Source organism: Lepisma saccharinum, chromosome 14 (genome assembly GCF_977018435.1).
Source record: "Lepisma saccharinum chromosome 14, izLepSacc3.1, whole genome shotgun sequence".
In the NCBI taxonomy this organism is placed as follows: domain Eukaryota; kingdom Metazoa; phylum Arthropoda; class Insecta; order Zygentoma; family Lepismatidae; genus Lepisma; species Lepisma saccharinum.
This window is the reverse complement of record NC_139242.1, coordinates 59,362,969-59,385,083: the sequence shown is the minus strand read 5'-3', so window position 1 is coordinate 59,385,083 and position 22,115 is coordinate 59,362,969. Positions and strand designations below refer to the sequence as shown.

The 22,115-nt window shown below is 35.2% G+C and overlaps 2 protein-coding genes across 4 annotated transcripts in view; both read right to left on the bottom strand.

Annotated features, from left to right (window-relative positions):
- The window catches only part of Nbr (exonuclease mut-7 homolog), a 51,986-nt gene that overhangs the window by 27,402 nt on the left and 2,469 nt on the right, over positions 1 to 22,115 (bottom strand). For all 3 annotated transcript variants that reach the window (XM_083135721.1, XM_083135723.1, XM_083135722.1), the window contains exons 2-6: positions 21,400 to 21,586; positions 19,007 to 19,144; positions 16,287 to 16,501; positions 13,710 to 13,912; positions 1,166 to 1,347 (exon numbers count right to left, since the gene is read on the bottom strand). In XM_083135721.1, the coding sequence (XP_082991847.1) occupies positions 1,166 to 1,347; positions 13,710 to 13,912; positions 16,287 to 16,501; positions 19,007 to 19,144; positions 21,400 to 21,544 (883 nt within the window). In that variant the 5' untranslated portion in view covers positions 21,545 to 21,586. The remainder of the gene's footprint in view (positions 1 to 1,165; positions 1,348 to 13,709; positions 13,913 to 16,286; positions 16,502 to 19,006; positions 19,145 to 21,399; positions 21,587 to 22,115) is intronic.
- LOC145998929 (zinc finger BED domain-containing protein 4-like) lies at positions 4,603 to 11,415 on the bottom strand. Its single transcript, XM_083135725.1, has 2 exons — positions 9,782 to 11,415; positions 4,603 to 5,287 (listed from the first exon to the last, which is right to left on the bottom strand). Exons 1-2 carry the CDS (start codon positions 11,275 to 11,277, stop codon positions 4,810 to 4,812), a joined length of 1,974 nt encoding a protein of 657 aa, XP_082991851.1. The 5' UTR covers positions 11,278 to 11,415; the 3' UTR covers positions 4,603 to 4,809.

The window sequence follows — 22,115 nt, the reverse complement described above, 5'->3', positions numbered from 1 at the left end:
CGGTGTCATTGAGAGGTTGAAGAGAAAAAAAAACAGTCTGTTTATACACCCTCGCAATGGATAATGCTAATAAGGAAGGCAAGGAAAAAGAATCGCTTTACAGTAATGGAAGGAAAATATACGAAAAAAGACAGATGGACAAATCTTCAACATGAGACAAGCAACATGCATGTGTTTCACGAAAGGCAGCCATATCATCCAAGTGCGATACACGTACTCTGAATGTGAGCCATGGAGTAATGTGCGTTTCCAAGGAGGAAGAGGGCAGCCACCATCCTTAGGGCAAGTGGTGTTGAAATGCAAGTATCCGGAATGAAGGGCTATCCAGAAGGCTAAATATAATATCATGACAATGTTGCAGTACATTCCATCCATTTACCACCAGTTTTACACAACTCTGAAGTGGAACACAGGGGAAGCAAGTCAAGTATGTTGTGTCATCAAAGATATTGAAGGCAGTGACATCAAGTGATCCAATCATATGCACTTCCTCACAAAGGAATTGACGTAAGTGTGTGTTGATTTGCAGTGCAATATCACAGACATTCCTTTACATTGTAGTGTTAGAATTGTGTAACACTCTTGCATATTAAAGTGTTGGTGCTTTGAAACGCAAAACCTTCTTTTTCTTGAAAAATATGCTAATGTGAGTTTTTCCACTAAGCCCCTCAATTCATTATGAAATCATATTTTTTTAAAGCTGAAAAGTGTCAATTTTAAATTACTTTCTAACATGTTCTAGAAATGTGTACTGTTTATTGTGAATGCTTTGTGTCCTACATTTTGACTTAACTTAAAGTCCTACATTTTTTTAACATAATGTCCTACATTTCCCTTATAGCGATCTGGTAACCTTAGCCAGATCCTTTGGATTTAATTATAACACCATTAAGCCTTGTTTCCATTATTATGAAAAAATATAAATATGCTGACCAAGGCAGTAATTTATTTTATTAAAAACATAAACGTTACGTTTAGTTTATGTTTTTAATAAAATAAATTACTGCCTTGGTCAGCATATTTATATTTTTTCATTTGGATTTAAGAAGGCTAGAGAGTTACTTAGAGTTGTTTGTATAATTTGAAGTATCCAATCTATCATGCTACATTACAAAACTGACATAAGCACCCCACACCTAGATATTACAAAAGTAGAATTACTTACCCATACTCTGATCCACGAATCGTTTGTAAATCAAAAACAGGAGTGCTCCTTCACTGCGCTTCTTGTTCAGGTTTACACAGGCATCTGGAGGCAAGTTATAAGTCTTTGTAAGGCGTCCAATCAATTTACTCAGAGGCTTATGGTGAAATTTGGCTATTTTCACATTCGGAACGTTCAAGGCCCTGAAATAAAAAATCATTATTAATAAAGGATCTACACAAAGCAATCTAGTGCATTTACATTCTTATCAATATAAAGAAAGGCACATATTGAATGGCTGATTATTTCAAGGACATTCTTCTTACAATTCAAATTCAGTCTACAGGTTTGGTCATCCTGAAATATTTTTCAACAGTTACAGGAAAATATCATACACTGCTAATTTTGTGAGAGTCTATGGTTAGACTAGGTTGGGTTTATTTAGCATTGACATTGTACATCTACAATGATATTCCATCTTGGTTCACAAAGCAACAGAATTCCTAGCAACAAATAAGAAATTAATTTCTTGACACTAAATTGGGTTGCACATTATGTACAAGATATAATACTTGTAGCTTTCCTATTAAAACTAGAATTGTGTATTGTACACAGATATGGATAATATAAATGTAAATACAGCACTTTGCACTGACGTAAACTTGAGAACAGGTTGAGAAAAAACTCCACTGAAATTAACTTTTATAATTCCAAAACTGGATTTTTATATTTTATAGTGTTTTGAGTTTATTAACTACAAGCCCCCACAAACATAAATTGAAGTAACACTGTATTACTGAAGAGCAAGGTATCTGATGCGAAATTCCTGAAAATTATAGTGGAACCCCAATTTTACATTTCTGGACTTTAGATTTTCCTGCATTATTAGAGGCACGCTTATGTCATTCTTGACGGAAACATGAAATTTCATGTTTTCATTCATGACTAGAATGTTCATTTTTCATGTGTGTGAACAGCATCACACCTACCTTGCTTTGTTATGAAATGTGAAATATACTCTTAAACACACAGTTTAGAGTTTATTTACCACTTTCTGAAGCCTGAAATATTCTGCGAGGTATGCATATCATGAAAAATTGAACAATTTTGCTGCAATGTATTTGAGAAGTAAAAATGGACTCCCTTACAAAGTAATAAACTTAATACTTTGATAACTACATAAATGTACAATTAGAAGAGAAATGTTTATTTTGTGTATGGTTGAACTGATACCACTTTGAACCGATATCCATACTGATATTTGAAAATTGTAAAAATTAGAACTTGTCCAAAATATTCATTATTAGTGGGTTAATGGGTGAGTATCCCATTCCAATTAGATTACAAATATAAATTCATGAGAGTTTTGTTATTAATATTTAAAAAATTACACCAGCATATTAGAAAATATATGTTACATAATAGCAAAATACACTTCTTCCACATAATTTGTACAAAATTAATGAAAATTTGAATTTTGCATAACTTTGAAGACAATTAGTCTCCACAAAAGTGTCACGTGGCACTTTTGCGAACCCCGAGAATGAACAAAACACTGGTAAAAAAAACAAAAACCAACCCATACTTTCTGAAACTGATACATTGGCATCGGAATTGGCTTAGCCCTAATTTTGGACGAAAACACGACATATGAAATAACATGCTGTAATGTTCATTTTTCATGTATCTGAAAGGTGTGAGGCGGGTTTTTCTACCCAGTTTTGTCACGAAATAATGCGAAATGAACTGCAAAATATACTATTAAACACGAAATTTACCATATATATACCGACGCAACACTTTCTGAAGTATCCTGTGAGTTATGCAATTTACCGAAAATTGATTAATTCTGCTGTAAATATTTGAGAAGCAAAAATGGAACCCTTTACACAGGAATAAACTTAATACTCTGGTAACTACATAAATGTGCTATTAGAAAGGGTAAGTTTATTTTGTGTAATAAGTGCAGCTTTTAAATCAAATTTAAGATTATATTCACAATTTTAAAACCAAAATGTCATGTGATTATTCACCACTGTAACACCAAAATTTTATTTTATTTACAGCTTTTGAACCCGAAATCGACTGTTTTTGTACCGAAATTTTGCTTTTTTATTTACCAAAAATATATGCCTCTAGTAATAATTAGTTTTTGAAATGAAATTTAGGGTTATATTCACCATTTTAAAACCAAAATGCCATCTTATACACTGCATTTGATCCCAAAATATGCCAAGATTTTGTACTGAAATCTCGATCTTTTATTCCCCATAAGTATGTGGTTCTATGCATTGTATATTCATTCTTCATGTTCCCAATGGAGCAAATTGTCATAAAATTGTCCCAGATCTTAAGATTTTTGACCTGCATCTCCAAAAAACATAAAAATGAGGTTCCACTGCGCATGATCTTACTTCTAAAATCATTAAGTGAAAATACAATATTGAATATACAACTGGAGAAGAGCACTAAATTTATGAAATTGGCAAAGAAAATCTGTTTTATCATGTTCATTTTTTACTGTTATTTTAAAGTCATGAAAACAATACACGCATTACAATATGCTTCCATGGAACAGGACGATAAGGATTTTCTGTTTTTCTGTAATAAACATTGGAATGTGGGATTATTATATGGCAATATGTTTTGTAAAGGATAAATATTTTTAACTTAAATTTACTCAGAGTCTTTACAGTGTTGAGTACAGAGCTTGGCAGATGAAATTTTCCATGTGCAGCTTAAATGCAAATCGTCACAGAAGACCTGATAGTGTTAACATCTGCATTATTCAAAGTGTAAAACTGTAATACTTCCATAGTTCTTACAAGATGAAAATATTCGTAACCTACAAAAAATTATAATAAACGAGTGCTTCATTTCTTCTCCAAATCAAAATTTCAGAACCATCCAAATGTACACTAGGGATGGATAGATATGAAATTTTGTCCAATACAGATAAAGTACCAACATAAAATTTACCGATACCCGATATTCTACCGATCCGATATAAAATTAGAAATGGTCCTCGAAGAACCTGAAAGGTTCATTGAGCTCCTTAATAAATGTGTGTTTCAAGGTTACTGCAGTGAAAAAGAAATTGCATATTTACACATTTACTTTTTCAGAAAGTAGGGCATGGAGATCTTCCATAAAAATTACAACAAAATGGCAGAATTTTGCACTAAATTATCAGATATTTATCGATATATCAGATCGGTAAAATAATTAGTAACTTTACCGATAAACTAGGGATGGGACGATATGAAATTTTTACCGATACCGATAAAGTACCGATATGAAATTTACCGATACCGATAACCGATATTCTACCGATCCGATATAAAGTAGTAGCTGTGTGGAGTGGTCAACTCGCAATCTCAACACCTTGTGCATGGTGTTCCTTCAATACAAAGTATCAAGTATAGGAAAATTGGAATAATATACAGTCCTTCAATCAATATCTGAGAAAAATGTAAGTTATATTTAGAAATATTGATAAAAATACATCTATTAACTACACATATATAATATGCACTGTCTATCAACAAACTCTGAGGTATTGCATTGTTTACATTGATCTGAAAAATAAAAAATAAATTTTAATCACATTTAACATGCAGATATTTCAATTGGTTTTTCTTGAATGGATAGAGAAATAACACAAACTAGTCCCACTTGAAGTCTACAACTGGCAGGTTCTTATTCAAAAATGTAAGTTGCTGAACCTTCTGTGGATTCAGTCTTGTGCGGTTTTTGTTGCAGATATATCCTGCTGTGCTGAATTGTCTTTCAGACGAAACTGAAGATGCTGGCACACCTAGGTATTTATTTGCCAAGTTTCTCAGAAGTGGATACTTGGTGTTTCCTTCCCAATAACCAAGGGCACTGTTACTATGAGATATCAATGGTTCATTGAAGAAAGAGTCCATTTCAGCTTCCAGAGGAGATGTGGAACGTGTTTCACTATGGGTACACTCTTCAAGAAGTTGGGTACAAATACCCCAAAGTCCATATTCACCATTGGACTGACTTGAAATCTGTTCATCATGGTTTCCACCAGTTTCCGTACATGAGGTAGAGGCTTCAAACTCTTGCTGTAGCAACTCTTTTACTAGAGTCGACTGTGATGCTTCTCTAAAAATCCTGTAAAATGAAATGAAAAAAACTTTACTTCTGATGTGTATGAGCATGTACATTAGAAAAATGAACTTTAGCAATAATCCTACACTGAAAACTGCATTAATACTGTCCACACTTACTAATTTGAATTAGAAATTGAAAGATGTGTTAAATCATAATATTTTTGTTGGGTGGTGTATTTCAGATTTTATTTTGAGGGAACTAGTTCTATTTTTCAACAACCATTACTACAACTTCATCCCAGGGATGGAAACTAGTCAGTCAAAATTACCGACTTAACTCACCACAATACTGAAAAAAAACCTGTCTAATTACCGACTAGTTTAATTAAGGCCTAGCAATAAATTAGCCCTTTAAAAGAAATGGGCTTTACTTAGCCACCAGATCCCCATACAAGCCCTTACATGTTGTTTTTTTTAATTAGAAAAATGCTTTAGAATACAGTTTTGGAAAGTAAATTTGAAGCATGGATAAGCTAAGTAGCACAGTTAAAAGCTTCAAAAGCATTATTTACCAGATAAAGTAAGATTTGAAAAGTAGTGTACATGATTGTTTGCACTTCACAGTGAGAAGTTGTTCTCGGTTTACTCACGTCTTGGATACATAGTTCTATCATTTTTTTTTCATGTGAGGCTCAACAGGGGGTTTTGTGCTTTACACTGAATCTTACGTGATCAGATGCTGAAATCATTTAGGGACATTTTAATACTAATAGCCCTAAACTTGAAACACCTAACCTAACAATGAAAGCATGGTAAGAATTTACTATTCCACAAACACATGTAACTTCTTAGTTTCATCACTTTTAAAATTTGTACTTATGTATCTGCTTCGCGGAACATTCTTGAAGGTGGATTCACATTTCTTTTCATGAAAGTAATTTCAATTTTTCACATTACGAGTACTTCTTTATTTACGTAAGAAACAGTATGGCGCATACACCTTCGTACATCATCGCGAGTAGTGCTTGTGTTTTGTCGATGCAGTGTTTCCAACCTTCGTAACCAAAAAATACTCATGAAGTTTTTATTTTTTTTAAGCTTCTTCACATTATTTTACGAACACAATTTTAACTATGCTTGCCTAACCTAACCTTGCCGGAAATGGTTCGTGGGGCTATGCATGAATGGTTTCTGGGGCTATCCATCAATGGTTTGTGGGGCTACTGTTTTTCAAGTACCCAATTACAAAATCCAGTGGATCTTTCACACCCGGTATGAATTTCACCACGCATCCATGATACATCATCTTTTCGGAAAACATCGGCGTGGTTGGAAACCCTGCAATCGACAAAACACAAGCACGACAATCTACGGAGGTGTACGCGCCAAAGGCTATTGTGCGTCGAAGAATTACTTTTCAACAAAAATAAAGGATTTCCGCTATGATACATTCCCACATGACAGAAAATACTTTCCAGACGTTAGACAATGCTACAGGAACTTATTACCGTAAGTAGTTTCTTGTGCAAAAATGAAGAAATCTGTTTGTGGAATAGTAAATTAGTACCGAAAGCATTTAGGTGTGTTCTATTAATACTAAGAGTCCAAACCTGACTCACCTAACTGAAGAAAAGCATTTTGCAATGTAATTAATACCTCTTTGTACCCCAAGCACGTGAAGTAGATAGCAGCAGCCCAGATATACATATGAAAAGTGTAAATGAATGGTTGCTCATAAATACCAATGGCGTACCATGAGCATTTCGAGTGGGAATGCCAAGTCCAAAGTCATTTTTGCCTAATAGATTACTTATGGGATTATTCAATATAAGTATTGTCTATTTGAAAGTAAAGTTTCATTGTGTTGCCTGAAGTTAGGCAGCTTCTGATAAAACATGATCCAGGCATATTTAAATGCTAGCAAATGAGATGCCTCACCATGCAACAAAGGTTTGTAAGACTGGTATTTTATAGCATTTTCTAATTAGGTTGTTCAACTCAGAACACCATACGCCATTCAGTCTTTTGCCCAAAAGATAGTACATGTGTAGCAAAACAATATTCTGTTTCTCTCAGCACACCCAGCTAACCAAGGAAACATTTCGGCATGATGCAAGTCATAAAAAAGCCTACCAGAATCATAAGCACTTCTAGAACAATAGTAGATTGTTAGATTATTGTGGATGATCTAACAATTGATTGATGTGGTTTATTTTACATACTTTTTAACATTTTAAAGTAATTTCGTCCACAGATCAAAGAGTTTTGAAACAAATGCACAACACTTCCATTGACAAAATATAAAGGATTTAGATAGGATTAAAAATAAAATTTCATGATGATATATTAGTTTTGTAGGTTAAGTGGTAGAGCTGCCACAGGCTGAACTTCGCCCATGAATAAATAATCTCTATGTCTAGCCGTTCATATCACGAGGACTGAAAACTCTGACGAAAACTTTTTTTTCGCATCGCTGTTTGTGCGATAAATTACACAAAGAAGTTATAATATTGGAGTTTGGTAAAGTTATGTGAGTCATATTGGGTATTGTAGCATCACACAACACGAGCGCATATGGCACAAGGTTCAGATTCCACTTTAAACTGCACATTCAGTACCAACTAACCTTTCTGTGCATAAAGTGAACTTAAAAAAAACAACTCAAGAAGTAATGTTCTGCTGTGGTCAAATGCAGGAACAAAAAAAAAAATCACAAACTGCTGTATTGTATTTTTTTGGTACTAGTTTACTATCCTTCGGACAGATTTCTTCATTTCTACAGAAGAAACTACTTACCGTAATAAGTTCCTGTAGTATTGTCTAACATCTGGAAGGTGTTTTGTGTGATGTGGGAATGTTTCATAGCGGAAATTCAACCATTGACGCACAGCCCCACGAACCATTTCCGCTAAGGTTAGGTTAGGTAGGGTCACAATGGGTTACAATAGTTAAAAATTGGTTTCGAAAAAAAATATGCGTAGCGCCACACACCATTCTCGCATAGCCCCAGACACCATTCTCACATAGCCCCACAAACCATTTGCGGAAACGTACGTTCTTCAGTTACAAAAACACTTTTTAAAAAAAAAATGATCAAAAAAACGTGAATACACGTTAAAAAATGATCCGTGAAGCAGATAGGTAAGTAGAAATGTCAATAATTGACGAAACTCAGAAGTTATAGGTGTCCGAAGGATAGTAAACATTTACCATTTTTTTTTTATTTAGCACTGATTTATTGCCAGTTTTGGCAAATTGCCTTAATGAAGGCATAATTCAGAAATATATATATTTTTAAAAAAATCAGAAAAAAAGGAATTTGTGTATGATGACTGTTTTGATAATTTGAAGCCAAACTTAACTTCCAATTATCTACCAGACACAATTTTGGTACTTTGAGACTTAACCTAATTCTTCTTGCTATTTGCCGGCATTATTTGCTGGGTTCTGATTAATAATACATAAAGTGACACCTTAGATAGCAGATACCTTTTTTCTATTCTGAATACATTTTGGAATTGGCTAGACTCTACTTTACGTCCTTATTGCCTTTTGGTGGTAACCGATGGGAGTTAACAACACTGCAGGTTCGTCTTTGTGTCCGCATTGTGAATGCATGTGCTTTGCTCATTTGCGTTCGCGGGGCATTGTGCGTGTGTATGATGCATGAAGAAGAACAGGTTCCTAAAAACTTGTAGATAGTGTAAAATACGTTTATCCCCAGTAATAATTTACTCCATTGCTCAAAACCGTGCTTGCAGACAGCCGGCATCTCTTCGGGTAAGTACTTTTTTTCTTTTTATACTTTCTGTTCACGATAGCCCCATGAACCATTCACGTTAGCCCCCGAAACCATGCATGGGTAGCTCCACAAACCATTCATGTTAGCTCCAAAAACCATGGACGGGTAGCTCCACGAACCATTCACGGGGACGAGGTATGCCTACGAGGTTAGGTTAGGCCTTTTACATTAGGTTCCATTAGCACTCATTTCACTTCTAAATATGTGCTTCATCATCGAAAAATTTCCTCAGTACGTTCAATTACTCATATCCGAACAATATCCGTTTTGGTATGACTTGAGATGACCGGACCCCTATCCGATTTTCTTCATATTTGACATACTCACTAATTGAGGCCTCCTAATCACGAATCTGAAGTTAAAAATTGTCGGTCTTGTCTAAATTTCGAACCATTGACGCCTTATTTTTGCTTATTTTGCAATTTCTAGACGTTCCCGACAAATTTTAACTTCAGATTCGTGATTAGGAGGCCTCAATTAGTGAGCATGCCAAATACGAAGAAAATCGGAGAGGGGTCCGGTCATCTCAAGTCGTTCCTCGGTTTTTATCAATTTCCTCCTCCAGGTAATTTAAGTTGTTGAATTCCTTATACAATAAGCTTTCCAACGATATATGACACGTATTTCTTAGGAAAAGGACATAAAGTAGAGTCTTACCTTGAAAATATGCAAAGGAAAAAAGAACAAATTTGGTAAAAAAGTGACAGGTATATAACAGAGAAGGTCCTTGTAAAGTTACTGATTTATGCTTACCTTAATTTGTAGCGAGGATCCAGACTTGTTGCCTTCATGTAGACTTCTTTTGTCCCAGGCTGAAGTTCTTGAAATCGACGTTCTAGTGTTGATTTCAAATCTTCTGCTAAGTTCCTCACTCGGCGTTCAGATGCAAAACTGTTCATTGCCTGTACAACACTGTTCTTCATTGGGATTATATCTGATATCGATGTGCTATTACTGCTACATGATACAGTAGCTTCATGGAATATTTTCAACACCTTTACCAAACTCTCGATTAGGGTCCACTGTGATGATGATATTTCGACTGGGAGTGACAAAGATGATGTTACAATTGTTACAGAAAGTCTTTGTTCAAAGAAACGCTCCAACATAAGATACGTTGAATCCCATCTAGTGGGAACATCTTGGATTAAACTATGAGCTGGAAGTCCTAGATTTTCTTGGGTTTCCTTTAATTTTCTGGAGTCTTTTGGTGACATATGAAAGTGCGTTGCTATTCTCTTTACAATTTTAATAACCGAAGATATTTCAGTTTGACTTAGGCACTGGTTGACAACAAGCTGAAGCAAATGTGCCATGCATGGTATCCATATAGGTAATGGATCATCCAACAAGCCTGCAGCACGTTTTATGTTGGGAGCATTGTCTGTAATGATTACTTTTACTGCCGAGGAAATTCCCCATTTATTAAAACATTCTTTGAGGTTTTCTGCAATATTGAGTCCAGTGTGACTTGTGCCACTGAAAGGCACTACTTCAAGATTCAAATTTATTAATTTAAAATTTGTGTCTATAAAGTGTGCTGTCACACTCAAAAAATCTTGCCCAGCAATTGAGGTCCACACATCTGTTGTTACAGCAATGAATGTACAAGTTTCCAGCATTATATGGACCTTCTGTGATACACGTTCATACATTTTAGGTATCAGTGAGGAAGACAATGCCTTCCGATTAAGTATCTGATACCGTGGTTCTAAAAAGTTGACAAACCTTCGAAATCCATCCTTTTCTACCGTTTGCATCGGTAACATGTCCAGAACAACCATTTCACATATTTTTCTATCAATTGCTATTGATTTTGGGTCATTTCTTGAATATTTTTTTTTCTTGTTTAACAAAGAGTCTATTGTCGGCTGCATGGTAAGTTTTGAATTGTTTTTTTGATATCCTGATAGCGTTTCACGGATAGCAAGAACAGATGAACTTGGGCCAGGTGTTGGTTCAAAAACATCACATTGCACATGCGGTACTTTATCTTCTTTTTCAGCATTATTTTCCCCGGAACTAGAGTTCTCACTTTCAGCAAATACTTCTTCACTATATAAATCTTTCAGCTTTCTCAGATGTGGAAGACATCGTTTCAAATGATATTGCATGTTAGACGTGGTATATGATTTTGTCGACTTCCCGCCTCTAGAAATTTCGGCAGAACAATGTTGACACACAACTTTAGAAACATCGGTAATTTTAATTTTAAAATGTTTCCACACTGTACTCTTCTCTTTTGGCATGTCTCTACGCAGAAACTTAACACAAAAAAAAAACCACACACAACAAAAAACGAACTTGGATAACTAGACACAAAAGTCGCGACGCGATGTATTCAACACGATGCACACAAACAAAGAGAGAGTAAAGAGAGCAGCAGGCCGAGTGAGCATGCAGCACAGTTGAGACAGTGTTTCCAACAACTGGACTGCAAAGTTCGCTATTGTCGCTAGATCGGATATTTAAGTGTGTGCGGGATGGGGAATTTTTTTTTAACCTACGAAACGAATGTTCTGGGTGGGTAAAAATTTTCCATTTTTCGTCTAAGTCGGAAAATTTACGAAGCGTGAAATGTTGAAATTCACCAGCATTGTGAATATCTCAAATTCTAATCATTACTTTCCCCTCAAGTAATTGTTTTTGCATTTCTGGAATAAAAATTGCTATTTTCAAGAAATGCCACTTCTGAAGTCTGTATCGAGATATCCCCCCCCCCCCGCCGATCCGGGAACAGACTTTCTCGAGTTCCTGCACACCCCCAGAAATGTGCTTTAAAAATGTGAAATACAATGCAAAAATAGGCTATTCTAACTCTGAGAGAATTTTAATATAGTTCGAGATCAGTAACGGCACACCAAAAAATATTAATGTCGAGGTGGGAGAAATTCCCACGGGAGCAGACAAATTTAATATATCTCTAAATGTTACGTGCAAAATTCATTTTCAATATGAAAGTTCACGAATTTTTTAATTTTGCTTCTCTGTAGGACAGCTGCCGACTAAGGAGAGTTGCGTGTGGGTGGGTGTGTTTGGGGGGGGGGTCCACCTCTGTTTGGCACCATCAGTTTTTTTATTAGTGCTTTTTCCAAAAGAAAATGCAATTTTATTTACTACCTTTGAATCTTGGAGCACCTTTCCATGTGGAGTGAAATCAAACCAAAAGGAGCATAAAAGTTGCGGAAATTGAAAACATATAAACGGGATAATGCAGCCGATTTTCACAGAACCTGGATTCCACTTGAGGCCATTATCACTAGTTTCGATTCAGTCGGCTCAGGTGTACTACCTGCATTACTGACAATTTTCAACTGCCACAAAATGAAAATATCCCCTTTCCCTGTTCCTAGTGGAAGTTTCGTTCATATGGCAATACTGCGTGACTACTGCGATAAGTTTGTTCTCTCTTGCTTCCCCTTTCTTGCGCTCGAGTGCCACGTTGCCATCTGAATAAATTCCTGCCCTTCCTTTGTTGTCAAACCTTTATCAAGGTCAAATATTATGTCTAGTTTTTCTGTGTCCGTTTTTCTCTTTCATGACGATACAAACACTTGCTATCGAATAAAGGAAACAACTATATGTTGAAGAACGACGCACAATTTGGCAACGCATGGCTAACAACTGGCTTGCAAATCTTCCATGCTCCCTCCCCTCTGCTCGCTTCTCTGTCAAGAAAGCGGTATTATCTGGTCGCACACCAAATCGAACACAAGCCCCACCCCTCTGTGGTCTGACGTCACGTATTCTTTGGGAAGATTTCTCAGCATTAACACACGGAACTTTTCATGATGTAACAAGTCGAAGGGAGCAAGCAGCGGTGAAGTTGCGGGTGCGAAAAGTGAGATCCCTCGATCAAGCTGTGCGTGCGTAGCATGTATTTCTTGTCAACCTGCTCGAAGATGTACGCAAAGGTATGGTAGCGAAGACTTCATTACCTTTCAATGAGAAAGCACGAATGTGAGTTTTGGAACTGGTTTATTGACTGCAATTGCTTATGGTCGGATTCACTCTGCACACCGTTCCTCTAAAAAAAAATTTAGAAGGGGTTAACTTCACAACATGAACGTGAGATTTGGAACCGATTTGCCGGCTGCAGTTTTTTACGATTGTCTTCGTTATGAATATTACTCCGCTAAAAAAAAAGTTAAATTGAAAGATTCCTGCGGTCTGTTTTCAGAGGAATATATGAGGAATTCTGTGACCTTGTTAATTTTCTTCCATGAAAGGGAAATAATTACAGAATTCTGTCAACTTTTGAAAAAAAAAAAAATATATCGGATCGGTAAAATTATCGGTAAATAAACCGATATGCCGATATACCGATATGCTTATATCGGCCGATACCGATAGAGTACCGATTAATCGGTCCCATCCCTACGATAAACCAATACACTGATATGCCTATATTGAACAATACCGATAGCGTACAGATTAATCAGTCCCATCCCTACTAGAAACAGAGACCTTCCTGAAATTCAAGACATATAGCCACACAAGAGGCTTACTTGCCAGAAGCCACTGCCTGCCTTCTTATAATAATATCACTACAATACAATTACATTTAAGGAAATAAACTTAGTGATCTCTACAAGTTCATTTCAATCACAACATTAATTAATACACAGATTGTTATCTTAATATGTGTACAAATAATTGCAGATGATAAACATTTACTTACCTCATAATCCTATTTATCTCAGCTGTTATATCTCCCAAGCCCAAAAGGTTGTCCAAATATTCAACAACTTGCCTACGAGAAGGTGGGTGTTCGTTCAGATAATCATCCACTATGGTCAACTTGTCTTGTAATATTAAAGGAATCACAAAATCTTCTATTGTAAAATAGTCAAACATGTTCATGGCAATTACACTGTAGCATGCCTGAAAAAGAAAATATCATAACTCATGACTTAAAGAAGCAAACCATATTTTACAAAGGGGCCGAAATTCAGTGTGTTTTCAACAAGGTATTTACAACGGATTTCTCTTGTAAGAAACTTCATCCATTGAAGTATTTTTCAAAACTTTCGATTTTGTTGTATTCCATACAGAATTTCATTCATTGATTTGGTGTTTTAAGTCCACTTTATGCACAGTAAGGCTAATCAGGACTGGACCTACAGTTTAAAGTAGGATCCGAACCACTATGTACCTCCACCGGGTTCGAACCCGGGAAACCTTGATTACAAGTCAATGACGCTACCATTGCATCATAGGGGAGGCCCACTATTCCATACAGGAAATTCTACAAATTAAATAATGGCTCAAGTCAGCAAATTCTTTTTTTCAGGTAATTTAAAGGTAGACAAGGAGAAGTTATTGTAAAAAGTTTTGAGACTCATATTATATAACCTGTAAATGAGACTCATATTAACCTGTGGTTTGAAACCAACAGGGCTCATGTGGAAATACTTTTCTGCTCCAACATCAGTATTCTGGAAAAAAACATTTTCAAACATAATGTGGCGATCAAAAGTTATGTAACGTATTTCAATGCAAGAGATATTCATATTGCAGAAATATCACTTATGATTTTTTCATGTAATAAGTTATCAAGTTCAAGCACAACAAGGTGGATGTTTTGTTACTTAAGATGTTACTTAAACTTAGGACCTTTGGCTTTACAGCTATACTGAACAGTCTGTCACATGGGATGGCTGCCTGATGTGTTATGATCAGGGTATGGATTTATATGTAGTAAAAACGTACTAAATACGTAAATACATATTTAGTTATTTTCATCACAATATGGAGTTAAATATGGCTACACAAAATACAGTCACGGCATTGTAACTAATACCGTGACTGTCTTGAAGATAAAGAGAAACCAGAAGCGAATCCCGTACATGTATCACAAATTCACTGCTTCTGGCACTGTTGTCGGGCGTGCAACTAGTAGCGAGGGTGGGATGGGCATTTTGACTTGAAACGCTCTTCCAAAGTTGCAAAAATAACATTTGCAGCAACAAGGAGCTGATGCTTGAGCCCTCATTCTCTATTTTGACAACAACTGTAAAGAAACAGGAATTTCAAGTGTTTTGCATTAGCAAAAGCAAACAGTTGGGAGGTGGAAAAAAAATCGTAATTAATGCAATTGGAAGGTATAAAAAAAGTCATAAATTTTCGTTTGTTTAATGTTGCTTCAGACTTTGTCAGTTATTTGCAAGAAATTCACCCAAAATCAAAAGCAACATTAAAGAAACGAAAATTTACAATCATTTTTATACCTTCCAATTGCATTCAGTCACATGGGAACAGCAGTTATTGCATGAATATGGAGTATAAGTTGAGAAATGTTCTGAAATATGGAAATAATATGTAAAAATAACTAAAATATGTAAAATATGAGCCAAAACCTTATATGTGTAAAAATATGGAAAATAAAAAACAGAATTTTTCGAGTCTGCATGTCATGATGCGAATAGAAAATACAAAATGTAACTGATTTCAGCTTCATTCAAATCCGTTCCATGGTTATGACGACTCAAGACTCATACACTGAAGACGTAAGCATGCACAAAATGGTTGATTGAGATGATGTTTTAGGTCCACTTTATGCACAGTAAGGCTAATCGGGACTGGACCTACAGCTTAAAGTGGGATCCGAACCACTATGTACCTCCACCGGGGTATCGAAGCTGGGACCTTTTGATTAGAAGGCGATGATGCAAATAGTGCACCATCGTGGAGACCCTTGCATGCCCAAAATGGATAGCAAAATAGATGCAGAATGGAGAAGGGAAACATGTTCCATGAAAATCGTCTCTTTAAAAAACACAAGTTGCACACACAAAATTTACTCATTTGAAATTTAGCATTCTTACGTGCTAAAACTACCTAATAATTCTCCACATATTAGCATGCAATGTTAACTGGACATTATCCATTGCCTAGTGCTTTTAACTACACTACATTTCGAGAGGTACAACTTCTCCCATTTTCAGGTGAACAAGTTTTGGTGGGGATCAAACTTGCAACAGACCTCTGATATTATTACAAATCCAGCATGCTAACGAATTACTCAACCTGAAGGTGAAAGAAATGTAGTATTAGAACAAATATAGATAAAAGCACCAGTGGATAACGTTACAGTGATATTGCATGCTAATGTAGATTTGTCTTCTCAAGCTAGTGTTGTATTCAGTCATCGGGGTACATCACACCAACCAAAACTCACAGCAGTTCAACTACTTGAGGATTTAGTTATTTGAGAAATCATTGCTATGTGTCAACACTCTCTACGAATTTTTCTTACCTCCTTATATTTCTGCATTAAAAGCTGGTACTTAATCGAGTCTAATATACATTCCTTGTCATCCTCCAACTGAAATGTCTTGCACACAAGTTTAAGTAACATTGTGTTACGCTGCGTGATTACTGCACGATATGCACTTAGCTTAACATCTTTTGTCAAACAGATCATGTACTGAGATTTTCTCTCATTTATCCAAGTGGAAAATTCACTCATCACTGCAATGGGAAAAAATGGCAAGAAGTTAATTACAATTTTACAGGAGATACTATTTGGAAGCATTCATTTCTTGAACCTTCTTATACTGAGGTAACTCATTGTCTTAACATTCACTCAACAAGTAATAATGATTACAACGAATCTGTAAAAAAATTAAAATCTAGTGGTGCGGATCAAATTCCTATTTATATATTTGAAGCTTGCGCTGACGTATTACACATACCACTTTGTCATATATTTAATCAGATATTAAAATATTTCTAGATATTTGGAAAATTAGTAAAGTAGTCCCTATTAAATCTGGTAATCCTTGTGATGTAAAAAACTATCGACTATATCTCTCATTTCCGCTGCGTCTAAGATATTTGACCAAATTATTTATAAAAAAATATTTAACCATATCAAATCATTTATAACTACAGAGCAACATGGGTTTTACCCGAACAGAAGTACTACAACTAACTTGATCACATTAACCCAATTTGTTTTTGACTCATTTAATGAGGGATCCCCAGTGGATGTAATATATATTGATTTTGCCAAAGCTTTTGACAAATTAGACCACTCAATTTTACTTCAGAAATTATCAAACTTTGGCTTTTCCATACGTTTAATAAAACTAGTAACTTGCTATTTACGTAACAGAACCCAATTTGTATCATATAATAGGGTAACCTCTTTTCATTTTATTGTGCACTCAGACGTACCAAGATTCAAATTTGGGCCCTTTATTTTTTATATTATATATTAATGACTTACCACGAACAACTAAATACTCCAAGTGCTTATTGTTTGCTGACGATGTAAAAATATACAAGAGAGTAAATCATGAGATTGACTGTCTAGCTCTCCAATCCGATTTAAATAATTGTTATGTTTGGTCACAAACAAATAAACTTTCCTTTAATGTCAATAAATACTTTGTACTTTCTTTTGCTCGACGACATATAAGATACCCTCACAAATATATAATAAACAGTAATTCTCTAAGTAGAAAAAAATATCACAGTAATTCTCTAAGTAGAAAAAATATCACCAAGGATTTGGGAATATGGTTAAATAACAAACTCACCCTTGATACTCATGTTGAAAAAGTAGTTAACGACTCTTATAAAATACTTGGCTTTGTTTTAAGAAACTACAAAGATTTATTTAATATGAACTCTTTAGTATATTTATTTAATAATCTTGTACAAACAAAATTAGAATATGGGAGTAAGGTATGTAACCCATCCATGTCATGCCATATCAATGAAAAAGTTCAGAATAAATTTTTACGACATATTTACTACAAAAAATACGAGATATCTTCATATTCAGATCGCATCTCCTATGTTAAATTACTAAATGAATTCTCATGTGATACACTTCAACGAAGACACGAAACAGCTGACCATATATTACTATACAAACTTATATTAATGGTATACTTATGTGTGAAAATCTCTTACAGTTGATAAAGCTTTAATAGTAAGACAAACATTTTACTGCAATAAATCAAACAAAATATCATCAAAATTCTCCAATCATTAGATTATTAAGTAAACATAATAATATTGTCTCGAATGGAATTGATTTGTACTTTGCTTTAATATTAAAAACTTTTTATATAGTTTAAATAACATATTAGATATAATATACAAATAAAACATACAATTCTAGAGTGATATATTTATAGTCTCAAATATAATTTATAGCTTTTATCTCATATCTAGAATTAAATTTTATATCCATATAAATAAATTTAAATTTGAACTTTGCTTTGTATAGATTATTGCTGTTCCTTATTTAAATAGTGGTATTTGTATAATTTCGTTATTATTCTCATGCTTTTATAGCTTGTTACTTGTTTATTTTTTGTTTCTTCTGTCCTTTAGTTTTCTCCTTCGTTCAAAATTTGTAATATATATATATATTATTATATATATGTAAATATAATTTTTTGTATTTGTGTAACTTTTGTATTTGTATAACTTACTGAATTTATATTTATCTAAGGTTTTGTGTAATAATTACTATGTGTTTGTATCATGTATTTATGTAAATGATATTGTATATAGCAAATTGTAAAGCCTATTGTAATTGGAGCATTAGCTCTGTTATAGGCGACTGGTTAATAAATAAATAAATTACAGTGTATGAAATTTTAAAATTTATTTGGAAACTTCGTCCACTCTGCCACAGAGGTCAGCAGGTGGTATATGACAGCAAACGTATTAAACATTTATATTGAATTTTTTTGCACACAATCTCCCACCATTCCATGAAAAAATGTGTTGTGAAAACACATTCTTACTCTTCAAAATCACCCAAAATGAATATAAGAGTGTAGAAGCTTACATGTTAGGTTTCTGCCAAACACAAATACAAGGGAAAAGTTGTGGCAACACTTTTGACTGTCAACCATGGCATGTACTGTGGTTTCGGCAGGAAGAGCGATGAGTTATGGACATCTATTCTTGGCAAATAGAATATATGGTTGCCAAAGGATGGAATGAAATTACCTGTAAATGCAAGGGATGTTTGTTTATTCTGGTTAAAATCCTCGCACGCAGCCATCAATGCATAAGCTGTAGAATATGGATTCTCTGCTTGCTCAAAATGCATCCTCAAGAGGGTCACCACCTGCACAGTCTTCTTGGCTAGTGAATGAAAGAAATAATATATTTACTGCAAATTCACAGGCATATAAGCATATGTCATATTCTATGTCTTATATTACATTGTAAAATGATAGTTTGATTGCAAAACACATTTTTATGTTTTCAAGTTTTGTCAAGATCTCCATTTATGTACTTCAGTATTAAGTGCTTGGGAAACACAGTTAATAGGTCATAAATAGCTGATAGTATTTTTGTAAGTTATCAGTAAATGATAGTACAATCCAGCTTGATGAATTTATACATTTGTATCTGTCATGGTTTCTGACCAATCAAGAGATATTCAATGCTCTGAATGTTAACGAACAAATGGAAAAAAATTGTAAAATTTTTGTTTATATTTTATACAGTTTACGGTACACTAAAGGTCATTACTTACATGAAATTTTGTATTTCTACGTTGCACAATTTAATGTTATTTCCGTTTAATTTCGAAGGCTCACTGCCTTCATTCACTAAGGGTACGGCATCTGGAGCAGTACCATCTCTGCTCTAAATGCCATATCCTTAGTGAATGAAGGCAGTGAGCCTTCGAAATTAATCGGAAATAACATTAAATTGTGCAACGCGGAAACGAAATTTCACATAAGTAATTCTGAAACTGCATTTACCGCATCCATCATGAACTAAAGGTCATGTTCGTAGTTTTCTTTACTTATGAGATATCAAAGACTAGACAAATATTGATTGTTGATTTGCAATGATTTGACTGCTACAGACACAAAATCACATGTGAAATCATGCAATTTTATATTAAGTAGTTGTGTGACTGTTTTGTTATTATTTCTATTTTCATCAGTTGCACCCTTATAAGTAACTTACTAAAAAAAAGCATTTATTTCTTTCCATACAGTAAAAGTTTGTTATCATTCCATGATAAAGAAAAATGGAAGAAAGTTGTGCAAACCAAAGGAATTTATTCATCAAAATAGGGACCAGCACATTCCACAACCATGCAAAATATCTGGTCTGAAGACAATGTAAAAATAAAAAAATGGACACCACCTCCAATTTGAGATCGTTGTCATTTCGGAATGACAATTGTGCATGTGGTTGTCCAAAGCACAGAACAGGTAATAATCAATTGGGTAAATCACAGGGAATAAGAGGGATGAAGCACTATAGGTGTTTTCAGATCTTAGGACAGGCACTCTACAAGCTGGCGAGGGAAGTGGGGAAGCGACCAATCCAGAATGATAAGAAACACAGCAGCCTATAATACGAGGTTCACTTGGTACTTATTCCCGCCACTTCGTATCTCTCGGGTCCACCACTGTTATCAGGTCGGTCTGCAGTGTATTTCCCGCTCCCCACTTCCCTTACCAACTTGTAGTGTGCTTGCCGTAAGAACTGAAAATACCTACAGTTACTATGCTAAAGCTCTTCATGTTCTCGGTCATTTTAGCCTGCTGTGGTCTGGCATTGTCCTGTGGGAATACCATATTTTGTCTGTTCATCAGTGTTTGCTGCTTCCAAACCAATGCACCCTACACTTGTTGCAGTTGACAAGTATAGACCACAAACATAATTTTAAGCCCTGTGGAAAGAAACTCATGATACAAAACACAAGCCTCAATCCACAAGATACATCAGGAACTTCTGATGGTTTGATTTGATTTGTGTTATTTAGCGTTGCCTTTCTGCTACTTTAGACAAATAGTGATAATGAGGATGAGTGATGTTATGATAAAATTGATTAAGGGACACTCAAAAAGAACATCCATGCCAAGACCCGTACTTGAATTGGGGCCCCTGGCATTAGCTTTGGATGGAGTGGAAGCTTTGCAGACTGAGGGTATGAATCTGTCTATGATGTTTCTGCTGCAGTACTGGACCCATTTTTCATTACATCAATAAACAACCCAAAAATGGGTGAATGTTGTGATGGGAGAGCAGTGACGAGCAGATCATGAGCCTTTGAAGTTTATTGCTCACTTGACAAATGAACCAGGATGCACTTAATGAGCTTGCACAACTTCCCAATTCATGCAGATGCAAATGAATTGTTTCAACACTTACATGGAACATTTCTGCAGGTGTGCACTAGGCACATGCCTTTTCCGATAAAATCAGTAACTGCAGCACACACTACCACAAAGCGACAGAATTCTTTTGACCACCTGATATGATGGCAGCAGACATCTTACCATTGTGGAAATGAATTTATATTTACAGCCCTCACACACAACTTAGCTTAATAAAAAAGACAAATGATTCTAAAAATTCTGTGTACTTACATGCAGCCCAGAGGTTCTGAAGCTCTCGCAGAAACCTTCTGTCAACAACCACATCCTCCATTGATAATCCACCAGGATCTCTTCTCTCCTCACAACCCACATCAATATCACTCTGAGGTAATGGAACTGTCCTTCTTGACGACATTGCAACACGTAAAATAGATTTGTGTCAGGTACTAACTTACATCTGTAAAAGGATGAAAAATAGGAATCTTTTCGCATACAATTGCTTAGCCTATATATTAAATTAACCCTTAAACCGAACCCTCAGTCTGACAGACACCCCCCCCCCCACCCCCACTGAAAATTTCATAGGGCTTGTGTGACAACACTGTTGCGCTCTCCATCATGAAACTCTCAGTACCTTTCACCAACATGTTCACCTCTGAACAAGCCAAACCGTATCAGTGGCATATTGAGTACCGATTGGCATGGTAGCTGTGAGACTGGGTAGTTCGAGTTACATCTGAATCGCTCCGGTCCATAAAACAGAGTGGTTAAATTTGTTTACATTTGTGGAGAGTGTTTGTTTTTTGTTTATTTCATTGCATTTTTGTAAACAGTGTTTCCATGGCCAAAGAAAGAAAATGAGTCATTTTGCAAGTCACAGACGACAATTAGAAAATGAAGAGTTTGAACTCTAGGATGACGGTGTTGAAAGTACTGATTCTGTGACAATCAACTACTCAGATGCTGATGGTGAAGACTCTGGAACA

Coding starts and splice junctions, on each gene's coding strand:
- LOC145998929 (XM_083135725.1), bottom strand. CDS start 11,277: ATGCCAAAAGAGAAGAGTACAGTGTGGAAACATTTTAAAATTAAAATT. Junction 5,288..9,781: donor GATCCTCGCTACAAATTAAG/GTAAGCATAAAT, acceptor TTCATTTTACAG/GATTTTTAGAGAAGCATCAC.